This window comes from Protopterus annectens, chromosome 9.part0, assembly GCF_019279795.1.
Source record: "Protopterus annectens isolate FY-2018-M chromosome 9.part0, PAN1.0, whole genome shotgun sequence".
NCBI lineage: Eukaryota > Metazoa > Chordata > Ceratodontiformes > Protopteridae > Protopterus > Protopterus annectens.
Genome location: NC_056743.1, coordinates 443,418,640 through 443,435,557, shown reverse-complemented (window position 1 = coordinate 443,435,557; position 16,918 = coordinate 443,418,640). Strand labels below are relative to the sequence as shown.

At 38.1% G+C, this 16,918-nt stretch overlaps 1 protein-coding gene across 1 annotated transcript in view; it reads right to left on the bottom strand.

Moving 5' to 3' along the window:
* The window catches only part of IKBKB (inhibitor of nuclear factor kappa B kinase subunit beta), a 1,482,168-nt gene that overhangs the window by 1,445,023 nt on the left and 20,227 nt on the right, over positions 1 to 16,918 (bottom strand). The window contains exon 2 of the mRNA XM_044082985.1: positions 455 to 599. Within this exon, the coding sequence (XP_043938920.1) occupies positions 455 to 559 (105 nt within the window). The 5' untranslated portion in view covers positions 560 to 599. The remainder of the gene's footprint in view (positions 1 to 454; positions 600 to 16,918) is intronic.

The window sequence follows — 16,918 nt, the reverse complement described above, 5'->3', positions numbered from 1 at the left end:
CATCTCAGCATAAAATGAGGTGCCTCCACCACACACAAAGAACCAAGTCAATAACAACACCTTATTTTCCAAGTTGCCTTTCATAAATTTACTGGTTTAGTCCTTCATTAAATGGATACATTCTGTAAAACAGTTCTGAGTAATTTTGTACAACTATTTGACTAATGTAACAGTCAAGATGAAAGCATTTTCCAGTTACTCTAACCATACTTCATGCTGTTTTGTTCTAAGGTCTAAAGAAAGGTCTTCATTTTCACATGTATCATACCTGGTTTATGTGGCAAGAAGTGTAATTATCTTTATCTTGGGCAAATAAAATGTAATGAAGAGTTGGAGTTGGAAGCCAGTAAATGTCAAGATACACATTATAAGAAGCCTGGCCAAGTAAGAAAGCTAAAAAGGACTAAACAAAACACAACAAATAAGCAAAAAGCTATGGAAATGGAAAAAATACCTTGTTTTGCCACCTCATGACATTGCCAAAGCCTCCTGTCCCAAGGCGTTCCTTCATCTCCCAAGGCCCAAACACAAGGTTCTGTGAAGATGGTGGGCGACTCATCTTCCTCTGTTTTAATGAACTAATGAACAATGCAGGGAAACTACAAATGAGAAAGAGTAAACTGATGAACTTAAGTGAAACACAAGTTAATAAACCAGTAGAACAGCAGCATTCCACAGACTAACCTTAAACACAGTGTCAAAAGCTGGTGCATCTTTGCTGACTTTAGCAAATGTTTAAAAATATTTCAAAAAGTCTAATAGTGAGCAGCATTTCAGAACATAGTTTATGGTACTGCTGTCACATTAAATTGCTCAGTAGTAAAAAAAAATCCCACAGCTTTAAAATTTGCAACCTCTAAATAGGGGCTTTACAAAGTTTACCTCCAAACTTCCATTTATTGCACCCTCAGTCTTTGGCAAATTTAAGTTAAATACACACAACTACTTAATTCTCTAAAACCATAACTGTAACTACAGAAGTGTAAATTAAAGAATGTTCAGCACGTCTCCTCTTCACAGCAGATGCATTAGAATCTATGTCTTAAAATTAATTTTATAACCTACAATTAACAAGTTAAATATATTTTGTAATCTTTTGTAAAGAAATTATAATACATCAGTGCTAATTTAAGCTACACACGCATATTGTCATCAGCATGTCTGCTCATACAGTCAAGAAATGTTCGTATGTTAGTAGGCAATCCTGCTATGGTTATGCGGCTGCTGTGATATCTATAGAAATATGAAAATATTGTTTATTTCCCTATGATCACTGACACACACTATTTCAAGGAGCTTTTTATAAATTTCATTTCATTGGAACATTTGTTCCCTGAAACTTCAAGTGGCTGCACTTTAACACTGGTTTGTAGGGGTTATGCTCCCCCATGCCTTCCTTACTAACTCCATGGTTGCACAACAGCAAGGAAAGGATAGTCTTCCCATTAGAGTATACAGCAGTCTCTAACATGAGATGACCCCCACTGTTACCAGGCAAATATACTCACAGTAAGTTCAAATCAAAACAAGTTCCATGAAGCTGGACACCAGTCACGGACACTGAAATATTATACCCAAAATGAAGAAAACATAATTTCAATAAAAGGGTACACTGAAACTATACACCTGAGCAAAGGAAACAACCTTCTGATGCTTAGCTAAGTGCAACTTGACAAAATGTGTTCAACCAAATTGAATACGAATAACTGTTCATCAGCTAAGTCAAGGGTAAACCTATTTAATAATTATGTATATTAAACAGCAATTAATACATTTCTAGCTGGCAGTCAAGTATAAATGACAACCACACTGTTCCTCCTGCAACCTTTAAGTTGGCATGTTTCAATTGTCTGTATGCAATACAATTTTGCAGTTATAATGCAAATATAAAGTGGCAAAAGTATACCCTTAGACAGAGGGCCTGGATGTTCCTGGAGGAGTATCTGGAGATATCATTAAGGTTTAATGAGTGAAGGAATATACTTTGTTCCGAAACAGGCAAAGTAAAAATCCAAACCACCTAATCAGCTCATTGAAGATTAGTCATTTTCTCCCTCCTGATTTCTATGATCAGCATTCTCTGTTTTCCACAGCTTAACTGCTACTGCCTTCTTTCTATATTACTAATATCCACAGTTTCCTACCATGCCAAAATCATGGTTACCTGCTTCCCAGTCAGTATCATACTATATTTCCTATTTCATCAGCATATTGCAATTCCAGTTCCACGTTACCATAATCCACTTCCTCCTACTCATCAGTTTTACTCCACTTCATCATAACCTACTTCATACCACACCACTTCTCTCACTGTGCTCATTATTACACATAACCTACTGCAAAACCCACCTCTTGTTTGTTCTTACTCTGTTATTCTGAAAGGCTACATACCGCTACCGTTATTCAAGCACTTCCTCCAACCCACCTAGTGTATTTATTTTGACTGTATTATTTTAAACTGCGACATACCTTTATTCCAGGACTTACTCCGTAGCTTTGTAACCTGTTTCATGCCACATTCCCCAATTTCTCTCCAGTTCTTAATACACAACACAGTAATCTGATTCATACTTCACTGGCTTGTCTCTACTCCATTTAAAAGAAAAAAAATATATATATAACACAAAGTGTGTGTGTGTGTGTGTGTGTGTGTGTGTGTGTGTGTGTGTGTGTGTGTATATATATATATATATATATATATATATATATATATATATATATATATATATACATACATATATACACACATATCACAAAGTTAATTTGTAACATGAACTTGTATACATGATGAAAAAGATCACAAAAATACTTTTCATCATTCTATTCATTTATGCTTTTATATTAGAATATACTCCTTCTTTTTACTTCCTACCAACCTACTTCCCTTGTCTGTTTACTTGAACATTATTTTGTATACATTGCTCCCAGATACACCATGTACTTTTATGAAAATTAATTTCACCGTCTTTTAATGCTCCCACCTCTAGGTCCTTTATTTCCTTTCAGTATTCAGCACTTCATTTAGACTTAATCTTTGATTTTAACTTTCATGCAATTGCTTTCTTTGGCTGTGAGTAACATTAAACCTAATAAGGAATGACTATGTCTCAACAATTCTAAAAGTAGACACCAACTCAGCAAAACCATCTCCTTAATTAATATAATACATTTACTCAACAACTGTGTCAAGACGTCCTGTAGGAAGTCCTTAAATTTAGTTAACTCCTCATTGTTTTTGTAGCCATCATATTAAATTACACTTCTTTGCAGCACTTTACTTGTCTTGCTAACTATCCCTTTCTTAACAGCAAATTCTGTTCTCAGTTCCACTAAAGTCCTACCTGAGCTCAATACTCTTCTCTCTTTGATCATTCATACAGGACTTCCAAGATGGCTGCACATTGAGTAACAGCTTAATTCTAGCTCTCCCAGTGTGAAAACAGAAACTTAGCATAGAAAGCCAGTGGACTAATCTGACTAGTAAGTGCACTGTCTGGATGCCAAGAACAAATACAGAGGGGACCTGAAGGAAAATCCGCTACAAAATGTGACGAAAAAAAAACTGCCTGAGAAAAATACTGTAGCTGTTCAGCAAAAAGCAGTGCAAGCTCCAGACATGACCTCCAATAACCTAGAGGAAAGTATAAAGCAACTGCACACATACCGTTCAAAGATAAATGAAACAGTGATGGAGTATATCAACTCAAAAATAAAAGTCTGGAAAAAATGGAAGAAGCTTTAAACAGATATTCAGATAAGGTAATAAAACTGCAAAACTCAGAGGATGAAATGAAGAAAAGGCTGGCGGAATATAAGACTACACAAGAAGAGAGGTTTCAAAAATTAATACAATTAGAGGACAGAGCATATAGGGAAATCCTGAGATTTTCTGCTGTACTCAAGAAGCTAGGAGCAGAATATATTAATTTTATGAAAGTACAAGCAACTGAACTGGTATTCCACAACATGAATTGTTACTTGAAAGGGCACATTGTCTGTATGCTCCAAACCTGGCTATGAGAAAACAACCTAGAACTTTAATATTGAAGATGTAATCTTACCAACAGAAGGAGTTGATTCTGACAAAACTGTGGGAGACGGCAGAGTATTTGTGGAGAATGACTACTCATAGTACATCAGGCAGAAGAGGAGTAAATTTATCCCATTATCTGGGAAATGGTAAGAAGCTGGCATGAGATCAAACTGACGTACTTGGCTATCTTCAAAATATTCTTCTTTGGAAGAACAAAATCATTTTTTGATGAAGTACATGCTAAGGAAGAAATACAAAAGTTTGTCCAACAAAATGTGAATTGTGAATCAGAAGGATATTCTGCTTCTTGGTCTTCTGGTAATAAAGACCACAGAGAGACTGTTCCAGTAAAACCTTTTCCAGTGTTTCAACGGAAACGCTTGAGAGAGGGAAAAAAGCACAAGAGTTGACTAGAAGAATTGAGAATACTTTGGAAATGAAGCCGTGACATGGTTTGGGAGAAGGAGATAAGAGGAACAGAAGAAAATCTGGAAATATTGGACTTTCCTGGACTCTGTTAAACTTGTAGGTGACTCTAAAGCATATGCCCTACTTCATATCATTAACATTTGGAGAATAAAATCAGTACCGTGGAAACTGACAAATAGGGAGATTACAAAGCAACAATTACATTTATAAAACATGACAGACCAAGAAAATCTGGAAATACTGGACTCTTTTGGACTTTGATAAACTTGTAGGGGGACTCTAAAGCATATGCCCTACTTCATGTCATTAATGCTCACAGCAATACTCAGGAGAGGGGAAGAGGAGGGAGAAAGTTAACTGTCAGCAAAACAAATGTTTTCTTAGTAGTACTATTTAAATGGTGCATGATTTTTTTTTCATGTTATAAAGTAAAGTTTTTTCAGTTATTTTTAAGTGTAATGGGAGTACTAATGTAAATAGGTGCTCCTGTACTTTCTTTTTCCCTTCGTCTCACTTTCTCCTTGTTCAGTTTTAAGAAATGTAGGCAGTGCAATGTAAAATTAATCTGGTTAAAAAGAGCATGACAAAAGAAAAATGATTGTGCCTTTTCTCATTCTTCCATAGAGGAATGACGGGGTTTAACGTTATTTAGCTTAATCTTGCAACAAGTAAGTTTTAAAAGAGAGCAAGTAAATGAAAACGAACACTGAATATTATAAGACTTTTTTCTAGTGAACAGTTTTGTGCCTTGTTCTCATGTCTGTTGCAGACAGACGATCTGATAAAGAGAAATGGGTTGTAGAAAAGTTTTTTGAAAGCATTCATGTGTTTTCCCAGCTGGAAGAGCTATAAAGATAAGACAAAACCAAACAGCACTTAATAGAACCACATGCTATTCCATGCATCTTAGTATAGATAACCTTTCTTTTAGGTTAACTTGAGAGTGTGTGTGTGTGTGTGCATATTTTTGTTTAATGTTTTTCAATAAAACAAAGTTCTGTAAGATGTGACACAGGGTCTAATGGACATGACAAGAAACAATTGTATAAAAGATTAACCTACCAAACAGTTCATGAATGTAACATAAAACCCAAAACTAGATATTTAACAAAAATGTTATACATAATAGGTAGGAATAATAATCTCTCAAGAATATGCTTTCTATAATGTCCTTAAATTTTAATGGTCTCAAAGATAAAATACAAAATAAGGAAGAGTAGTGAACTATATTAAAAAATGTAGAGTGCAAACAGCTATGTTACAGGAGACACACTTGGAAAGAACTGAACATGTTAATTTGATAAAGAAATTTTTCAGGATGGTTATTGAAAGGAATACCTGGGGCAAAGGAAGACAGGAGTACTTCTATTAATTGCAACAAGAGCTCCAAAGGTAAAAGAAGATAAAATTAAAATAATCATACATTTGTAGTACTAAGGGGCTACTGGCAAGGGAGGAGATTATACTGGCATGTGTTATATTCCACCAAAAAATGCTATAATAGAGCTTAAGAAAATTCTGGGAGAAATAAACAGCTTTCAGCAAGGAATATTACTTATAGGTGGGGACTGGAATTTTATTTGGAGTAGTGAAGATGTGTCTGCAGGCCCCAAAAGGGAAAATATAACAAAGGGGGGTAGATTTTTAAATAAATTTATGAAAATATTTGGCAAGGAAGATATGAACTCAGTACTAGGAGTTCGGAGTAGCTTTACATATTATTACCTACGACAGAAAAACTGGGCTAGGCTAGACAGAATTTACATTCCACATGAACATGTGCATTTAATTGAAGGTCTTGATAATGCACCCAATAACTATTTCAGAGCATGTGCCAATAACAACACACAGAGTAATGAAATAAAAATAAGACACTGACACTTTTCCACCCATCTGCTAAAAATAGAGGAATTTAAGGACTGGACAGTGGAAATTATTCAGGAGCTATTAGAGTAGACAGAAATTTCTTCTGAAAATATATCTAGGGAGTGGGATAAAATTTAACGTGGAGTTTAAAAATAGGGTGGAAATAGAAAGGGAGATATGGTTAAGAAGTAATAAGAATTATTTAGAGAGACTGACAGAAGTTAAAGTATTAAAAAATAGGGTGAATCTCACAGAATGAGAAAAGCAGCAACTGCAGGATGCTAAACAGAAAATAAAGGATTACCTTGACAATATTCATGAGTTTAGAAAGACTGTTGTTAAGCAACTGTTTTTTGATAATAATTCTAGAGCAGAAAAACTTTTAGAACAACAACTCTGGAAAAAGGAAGCAGAAAGGGCTGTAACCAAGCTTAGGGAGCCTATAACAAGGAAGACAACAAGGAATCCTGCAGAAGTTTTAGAAATAGTCTGGAAATTCTATGAAAGTCTGTATACAGCAGAGAAATACAGAAATCAAGGGATGGTACAAATGGAAATGTTTATGGAAGAATTAAATATGTTAAGGATAGAGGTAAAGAAGGCTCAATTACTAACAGCTAGGATAGGAGGAGATAAGATAAAAATGGTGATGTATAACCAATCTACAGGAAAGCCCTCAGGAGTAGATGGTATTCCTGTGGAAGTTTGGAAGCTAGGAGGGAAAAAACTGATAAACGTCTGGAAGAATTTGGTTAACAGTATTTTAACAAGAGGGGAAGTACCAACATCCCGGAAGAAAGTAGTGTACCTAAAGAGGGTAATGATCCATCAGATCCAGCTTCATACAGGCCCATTTCAATACTAAACCATGATTATAAAGTGTTTATGTCTACAATAGCTAAAAGAATGGCAAAAGTGATACCAAAAATTGATAGACATGGATCAATGAGGTTTTGTGGAGGAGAGGCCAACATTAACAGAACACTGATGATCCCGAGGGAAGCAGAACGTAAGAAAATACCACTGTTGTTGAGAATCATGATGCAGAGAAAGCATTTCACAGAGTAAGCTGGGACTTCATGAGCAGAACAATGGAAGCATTTGCATTCCCTGATACAAGTATAAGGATGATTAGAAGGATATATGAGGGATTGGAGGCGAAAATTAAAGTGGGTGGGGTCCTCTCTGATAATCTCTGCTTGAGCAGAGGAACCGGGCAGGGATGCCCTCTCTCCCCTTTGTTATTTGCATTATATTTAGAACCACTGGCAAATAAAACAAGGGACTCAGAAATTCAAGCATATAATTGGTATGGTAGTCAAGAAAAGCTGGCTCTGTTTGCAGATGATATTACTTTATACCTGCCAAAACCAGGAAGGAAAATTAATTACTGTGCTGTTGAATATACTGAGACAGTTTCAAATCTTTTCAGGATACAAAATTAATGAAGCTAAAACAAAAGGCAACAGCGGTAAATTATGCACTCACATATGAATTGGTTCAGCAATATCCATACTTATGGGGACATGATAAAATGAAGTATTTAGGAGTATGGATTAACAATGATTCTGGTGTCAGCTAAGGATATTTGGGAAAAGACTAAACAAAAGAGAATACAAAAACTGTGAAAATGGAAGCTCTGTTATATGGATATTGATAGCAAAATACAACCAGTTAAAATGTTTTTAGTCCCTTTAGTCTTATACACAGGCATATTTTTATCAACCAGAGGAGAAGTTGTGGATAGCAGTTAGTAAACAGTTGAAGGATTTTATCCGGGAAGGGAAGACAGCAAGAGTCAAGTGGGATAATAAGCTTATTCTTCCAATAGAGCAGGGCAGATTGGGATTACCCGATTTGAAGGGGTATTTCAGAGCAACACAATTAAAGCTCCTATACAAAGCACAAGAAAACTATAATTTTAAATGGAAAGAGATGATGATGAAACAGGAGGGAAGCTCAAGAAACAAGGGGAGACTGGGATTTTAGATGCATATCTTTAAGGAGAACAACAATACTATATTCATAAAGTAACAAAGTATTACAAGAACTAAGCCAACATGGGAATGGAGAAAGGCGATTCTGGCAATGGGGATGACTGCAATTAGGGATACAGACAATAGGCAAGAGGGGGCTGGAATTTACTGGAGAAAACTGGCAAATGAACCAAGGTATTGGCAGCAAATAACTAGAGATGATAGGGGATAATAGAATGGGAAGATGCCAATAATTTATTTGGACTTCAGATTAAAGATTGCCTTCCCTATCAAGGACTGATATCAGTGTATATGCAAAGAGAAAGAAATAGGGGTTTCCTAAACAAAAGACCAGCATGGGTAGAGTCTTTAGTAGAATCTATAACAGAAGTTGCAGCTAAGAAAGGAATAAGTAGTAGAGGATATAAAATACTGCACAATAACTATAAGAATCAATGAGAAGAGGTTAGAAGGGATTGGGAAGAGAGACTGGATAAGCAATTCCCAACTAAACAACATATGTATGTTACCCAAATATGCAAAAAAGTCTAGAAGATTTAAGATCTTTGCTTGGAAGTGTTTACATAGGTAGTTTTATAGGTTCATAGGTTCATACTAGGCTATCTGCCCAAGGGCATTTATAAGCCTAGCCCAGAGTTTTGTGGCTTTCGCCACCCCTTTAGTTTGAATGAATACTAAGCCCATTATGTTGTTGTGCCTCTGTCAAGCAGTGACACTGTGGTAATCCCTGGGTTATATCTGCGATCTCCCATCCATTGGTCAAGATTTCTCTTGAACAAGGCCAGCGAGGTGCTCTGCCTCACGTGTACTGGGATTTTGTTCCACAGCAGGGGAGTCTCTGGGTGATGAATCTGTCCCTCCAACACGTCCTATTAATAACCGTGTCAAGGTTTAAGTCTCCCGCCCTTGTAGTTCTGAGGGATCTAGACTTTTTGAGGTGGAGCATGTTCATCAGTTCTGGGTTGGACATGGCCTTGTATGTCAGGCACAGGTCGCCTCTGAGCAGACGGTAAGCGACTGAATAGAGCTGGAGTTCCTTCAGTCGGGCAGCATAAGACATATTTTTGAGACCCTTTATCCTTTTTGGTGAGGAACTTTTGGGGCCTTTCCAATTGCTGCAGGTGTCGGGTCAGATACATTCCGAATGGGGCATTGTACTCAGTCATTGGTCTGATGAGTGATGAGTACAGGGGGACGATGACCTCCCTTGATCTAGATGTGAATCCTTTCATGATCAGGTGGGCAATGTAGAAGGTCTTCCTAACTACTTTGGCGACGTGAGTGTCAAACAAAAGGTTACTGTCAACCTGGGTCCCCAGATCCCTGATAACCTCTTCTGTGCTCAGTGGATTGCCACCTATATGGTAGCTGGGGGTAACCTTGTTTTTCCCGAAGGGTATGACTATGCAATTTTTGGCGTTTAACTTTAGTCCATGGCTCTGGCACCAGTTATCCATTTCTATGAGACCCTTCTGAAGGATATCTGTGTCAGATGTGTTCTCGACTATGGCACCCAGTTTGCAGTCATCTGCAAATTTTGTCAGCCATAACCCTCCTGTGTTTGCTTGTACTTCTGAGAAGTAGATGCCGAACAAGAGTGGGCCCAGGACTGAGCCTTGTGGGACACCACTTGTGACAGGTTTTGAGTCTGACATGGCGCCAGCAACTCTCACCCTGTGGGTTCTGTCACTTAGCCAGTTTGCTACCCATCTTGTGACGTATGGGTTAACATTTAAGCTGATGAGTTTTTCAATGATACCTGAGTGGGGTACTGTGTCGAAAGCCTTGGCCAGGTCGAGGTAGGCTGTGTGGACTGCCTTTCCCTCATCAATGGCCTTGGTGACTGTTTTGAAAAAGTCAACCAAGTTTAAAAGGCATGATCTGCCTTTGACAAAGCCAAACTGGGTTGGATCCAAGGTCTGCAAGTCCCCTATGTCTTTATTTATGAGTTCATTTATGATCCTCTCCATGGCTTTGCAGATCAGGCTTGTCAAGCTGATGGGGCGGTAATTCCCAGGGTCTGTGGAGGCACCGCCTTTGTGAAGTGGGACCACAGTTGCCGTACGCCACTCCTTGGGTACGTATCCTGAGGTGAGGCTAAGATTAAACAGCTGTCCTAACTGCGGGTTTAATTCTTCATTGAGTTCGTGGAGCACACAACCGGGGACACCATCTGGTCCCATGGATGCTGTGTTTTTCGCCTTGGAGAGAGCAGTTCTCACCTGAGCATTAGAGATGTTTGGGGGGCTACAATCCTCTGGTATAGATATCTCTCCTTTTGGGGGGGAGGGGAGGGTTGAAGTTTGCACTGAACCTGTCAGCCAGTATGTTGGCAATGTCTGTAGGTTCAGTGATTTTTACATCATTTTGAACTAATTCTGAGCATATCTGGGTGTTTCCTCCCAGGTTTCTGACATAGCTAAAGAAGGCCTTATGATTGTCTTTTGAGTCCTTAGCGATTTTTCTCTCAAAATTTGCCTTGGATGACTTTATGAAAGATCGTAGTTTTTTACTTATGATGATCAAAGGTGTCTTACCTTTTAGGGATTTTGCTCTATCTTGGAGTAGCTTCCTCCTTTTGTTGTAGAGTTTGTTTATGGCAGGGGTCCACCAGACTGGACGCTGCCTATGGTACAGAGTCTTTGTTTTGTTTGGGATTGCCTGATCCATGCAGTCCTGTAGGTGCTGGTAGAAGGCATTTGTAAGTGATTCAGCGGCTTGAGTAATGGTTTCCGCAGGCTCAGGGGCCTTAAAAGAGACCACACTAGTCTTCAGAAGTGTGAAGTCGGCTTTTGAGAAGTTCTTCACTGTGGTCTTTTTATCTCAGGCGGGATGTGGACTTCCAGTGAGATTAGTTTATGATCTGATCTCACCAGTGAGGGGTATACTTCCGGTGCTGAACACTGTGACCCCATGTTCGTGATGATAAGATCAAGTATGTTTCCACCTCTTGTGGGGATGGTGACCAGGTGTTCCATGGCATTTGAGTTTATGAACTCTAGGAACCTTAGGGCTAGAGTGTTGGGGCTAGAGTAGTGCTCCCAGTCTATATTCAGGTAGTTGAAGTCACCTAGTATGATGGTATTTGGAGATACATTTATCCCCTCCAGTGTTTTCAGGAAAGCTATGTGAGGTTCCTGAGTTTGAGAGGGTGGCCTGTAACATGCTACAAATTGCAGAGCAGTCTTGCCTATGGTTAATTGCACCTGGATGGTCTCTGATGCATTGTGCATTGCCACCAACCTTGAGGTGTGGGTGTCCTTGATGAATATGGACACCCCCCCTCCTTTCTTAGTGGTGTCCGGATTTTGGGCCCGGAACGCATGATATGAGGTAAAACCTGATAGTGCCGGGGTGCCCCAAGTAACTCCAAAAAATTTTTCCTCAAGTAGACAACAAATGTTGGGATGTGATGGGGAAGAAAGAGGTAAGGCTAGGACTGAAATCGCCTGATCACACCTACTCTCTTCTCTTTTATATGCCTCACCTGTACTCTCAAACCTCAATAAAACTGAACTAAGTAAGCTGTCCCATACCTACAACCATATTGCCAGATTTGCCACTGCCTCCACCTATAGAACCCATCACTGCCAGAACCTGGAACAACTAGAATGGCTAGAACTGCCCAGCTTAATTCAATTCAATCAACTCCTAATAGCGCACAAAGTTCTGTACCACCCTAAAGATACCCCCTCTCTTTTAAATATTATTAAGCCATATAGCAACCTGAAATCCCTACGGTCAGCCGACAAATTACTGGTCCAAACCCACAAAGCTAATAACTCAGCTGGTGAATCCCTGTTCACCAACTTTGTTGGCAAAACCTGGAATGCCTTGCCAAACTACATAACCCTACAATCCTCCAAAACTCTCTTCAAAAAAAACCTCAAACAGTATCTCAAATTGAACTGGCTATGCCCATGTACCAACCCGGATTAAGTTATAAAACAATAGCATAATCAGTAATCATAGCATAATCAGTAATTATCATAACATCTAACTACATCACCATGCTATGTATCCAATCTTACTTCTAACTGCATCTATCCATGAGAACTGTGATTCCCTACTAGGGACTAACTGTGAGTTACAATCTTACTTGTAATTGTGTCTGTCCATGAGAACTGTGAGTCCCTACTAGGGAACATTACTAAACCAAACCAATGTACACAAGATATATTACCACTTTGTTTTTATATATTCTAATTGTTTTCTAACTTCTTATGTAACCTTTGTATGTCTGTCCATGAGAACTGCGAGTCCCTACTAGAGAACACTTCTAAACCACTGTACAAAAGTTATATTACCACTTTTTTATATATATATATATATTCTAATTGATTTCCAACTTCTTGTGTAACCTTTTGTATGTTTGACTATGTGGAGCTTTTCTCCCCGGGCCTCCACTGAAAATGGACATGTATCCATTCCAGTCGGACTATCCTGGTAAACAAATGTAAAATAAATAAATAAAATAAATATTTTCTGGGAGTTTAATGAGTTGGCAGACATAAAAGATTGTAGTGTGTAGGAGCTAGCAAGTTAGGCTGGTGCACGGCAAGAGCACTTGTTAGACCCAAAATCAGAAAAAAGGCCAGCACCAAGGAAGGTTCAAAAGTAGTTTAATAAAACTGAAACTAGACCGGTTTCAGCAGCAAGGCTTTCATCAGTAGTATAGTCAGCAAAAAGCACTTAGTCATCATAGGTTCATAGGTTCATAGGTTCATACTAGGCTATCTGCCCGAGGGCATTTATAAGCCTAGCCCATAGTTTTGTGGCTTACGCCTCCCCTTTAGGTAGGAGAAACTATGCCCATTATTTAGCTGTGCCTCTGTCTAGCAGTGACACTGAGGTAACCCCTGGGGTGTATCTGCGATCTCCCATCCATTGGTCAAGATTTCTCTTAAACAAGGCCAGCGAGGTGCTTTGCCTCACATAAACCGGGATTTTGTTCCACAGCATAGGGAGTCTTTGGGTGATGAATCTATCCCTCCAGCACGTCCTATTAATAACCGTGTCTAGGTTTAAGTCTCCGCCCTTGTGGCTCTGAGGGATCTAGATTTTTGAGATGAAGCATGTTCATCAGGTCTGGGTTTGACATTGCCTTGTATGTCAGGCATAGGTCCCTCTGAGCAAGCGATGCGCAACTGAATATAACTGGAGTTCTTTCAGTCGGGCAGCATAAGACAGATTTTGAGACCCTTTATCCTTTTGGTGAGGAACTTTTGTGGCCTCTCCAGCTGCTGCAAGTGTCGGGTCAGGTACATTCCGAATGGGGCATTGTACTCAATCATTGGTCTGATGAGTGATGAGTATAGGGGACCATGACTTCCTTGATCTGGATGTGAATCCTTCATGATAAGGTGGGCAATGTAGAAGGTCTTCCTAACCACTTTAGCAATATGACTGTCGAATGAAAGGCTACTGTCAACCTGGGTTCCTAGGTCCCTAATAACTTCTTCTGTGTTCAGGGATTGCCACCTATTTGGTAGCTAGGGTGACCTTATTTTTCCCGAAGGGTATGACTATGCATTTCTTGGCATTTAACTTAAGGCCATGGCTCTGGCACCAGTTATCCGTTTCTGTGAGACCCTTCTGGAGGATATCTGTGTCGGATGTGTTTTCAACTACGGCACCCAGTTTGCAGTCATCTGCAAACTTTGTCAGCCATAACCCTCCTGTGTTTGCTTGTACTTCAGAAAAGTAGATGCCAAACAAGAGTGGGCCCAGGACTGAGCCCTGTGGGACACCACTTGTGACAGGCTTTGTGTCTTCTTATATAATGTTCTTTAAGGCATCTATATGACATCACTTCCTGATAAGTCAAAAATGCAAACAAGGCAAAAGTAATTGAAAAATACAATCAAGGCAAAAGTAATTGAAAAATACATAGTTCAGTAAACAAAAAAGTTTGCCTGAGTTGCATGCATATCTCCAGATTATAATGAAAAAATCCAAAGAGACACAGTATACTGGTATATCAATGATAATAAACAAACTTAATAAGAAACATACAATAAAGGGTAAATGCCCAAAAATAAACCCGAAACAAAAGTCAGGTTATAAGAATTCTGGTGTTGAATACCAGCCACAGTATCCTAAAATGAGCTGAAAGGCAAAACTTTAGGGAATTTATTTTCACACTATAAAAAAACCAGGGTCATGGATCACACTCCAACTCAAAGAACACTTACTGGAGATAAACTTTCAGGCATTTATCCATGTGGACATTGCAGTTTTTGTAACTATATTTTCAAAACTACTTCTTTCACTAGTAGGAACACTGGACAAATATACGACATACAATTTTTTGGTAACTGCAGTTCAGATTGGATTATTTATCTTGCCACATGTACATGTCATGCATTTTATATTGGCCAAACGTCTAGACAGTTTCGTGTCAGGATCTCTGAACACCTTGGTGACATTAGAAACAGAAGATTAACTAATGCACTATATAGACATGTTATCAAACATCCCACTGCCAAATTTACATTCACCATCATTGATCATATCATAGGGAATCGATCTTTTAAAACAGGTTGGCATGATATCCTAAATACCAAAGAAAAAAGGTGGATCATTAAACTTGGGGGGCTTTTCCCTCCTGGATTAAATGATAAATTATAATTTGTAATTAACCATCACTTGCATTACGATATTTACTTATTTCTTATCAGGTTGCATTGCTTAGGTTTTTGCATTTCAGCTCATTTTAGGATACTGTGGCTGGTATTCAACACCAGAATTCTTATAACCTGACTTTTGTTTCGGGTTTTTTTTGGGCATTTACCCTTTATTGTATGTTTTTTATTAAGTTTGTTTATTATCATTGATATACCAGTATACTGTGTCTCTTTGATTTTTTCATTATAATCTGGAGATATGCATGCAACTCAGGCAAACTTTTTTGTTTACTGAACTATGTATTTTTCAATTACTTTTGCCTTGATTGTATTTTTCAATTACTTTTGCCTTGTTTGCATTTTTGACTTATCAGGAAGTGATGTCATATAGATGCCTTAAAGAACATTATATAAGATGATGACTAAGTGCTTTTTGCTGACTATACTACTGATGAAAGCCTTGCTGCTGAAACCGGTCTAGTTTCAGTTTTATTAAACTACTTTTGAACCTTCCTTGGTGCTGGCCTTTTTTCTGATTTTGGGTCAGACATAAAAGATTCCCTGCAGACTGCTCTGTCAGAGATGGTGGGTGAGCAAATTGGTCTAACTAAGGAAATTACTTTTTTTTTGAGCTATGATACAGAATCGGAATTGCCTAGACATAGCAAGGCCTTGCTGAGTCTAATTGTGATAGCTGCCAAAAAAGCAATTACTACAAAATGGAAATCAAAGTCTAAACCAACTTTACTAGAAGTAGCCAAAATAGTAACAGAGATAAAATAACTGGAACTGGGATCTTTAGAAAAGGGTAGGAGCAAATTACATAGGAAAAATGGGAAGTGTGGGATCAATATATGCAGAGGAGAAACAATGTTTAAAAGGCAATAAATTAATGAGCTATGTAATGGTTGACTTAACAATGACTGGATATGTTAGAAGTGATGTATAAGGTTTGTAGCTACAGTTGTGTTGGCATGGTTTGTAATGTATGATGTTTGCAACTGAGATTGTGCCAGTATGGTTCATTTTAATTTTATAAATGTAATATTGCCTATGTCATACATGACAATTTAATAAAGATGTTTCTTGTTTAAAAAAATAACTCTCCTCTCTCTCGGTCTATATTCTGCCAATATTCACTGATACAGAAGGTATTCTCTGACTTGCAGTTCAAATACCTGCTTGGTTTCTTCCCACTGTATTACTCTTTACCTCTAACTTATTTGTTCCCCACTGCATGACTACTTTAGTTTTCTTCAGTTACTTCTAGCCATATCACTCATTTTCTATACCATATTTCCATTAGCAAGATCTCCTTGCTCCACACCCTCACTTCAAGTCTTCATAATATTGTCTGCCACAAACATATACTCAAGCACACTTATGTACTTGTGTATAGTTATTTCTATTCACTTTATAGGTTTGCTTCCAAAATCCTAATCTCACTCCATCCATCATACTTCCACCTTTCTCCACCATCAACTTTTTCCTCTTCGTTTTATAGCCCTCTGCTTGTGTTTTACATACATATGTCTCAATTGTGCATTTTTAAAGCATCTCTAAACCACCTTGCTCAACAAGAAGAATCAAGTTATTGCACTTTTCTTTGGCTTCTTCCCTTTATTAATTATCGTCCATAACTTTTCCTCTGGCCTATGTACAAAATATGTCTTTATATTATTATATTTATCTTTACATAAAAAAAATATAAAGAATGTCTGACCTATGTAGAACAGTAAAAACAAAACACTAAAAAGTATCTTACTGCCCATGTCCGTTAGTGGACAGCAATATCGTTTGCTTGGTCTCTTCCTGCACAGATTTGCAACAACAGAGCCCTTTTTAATCCATCCTCTTAAATACCTCATCTTTTCATGTCCCCATAAGTCTAGGTATTGTTGAAGTAATAATGATTTACATCCAGTTGTATTAATAATTACTCTATTAGTGCCCCAGCCTGTACCCTT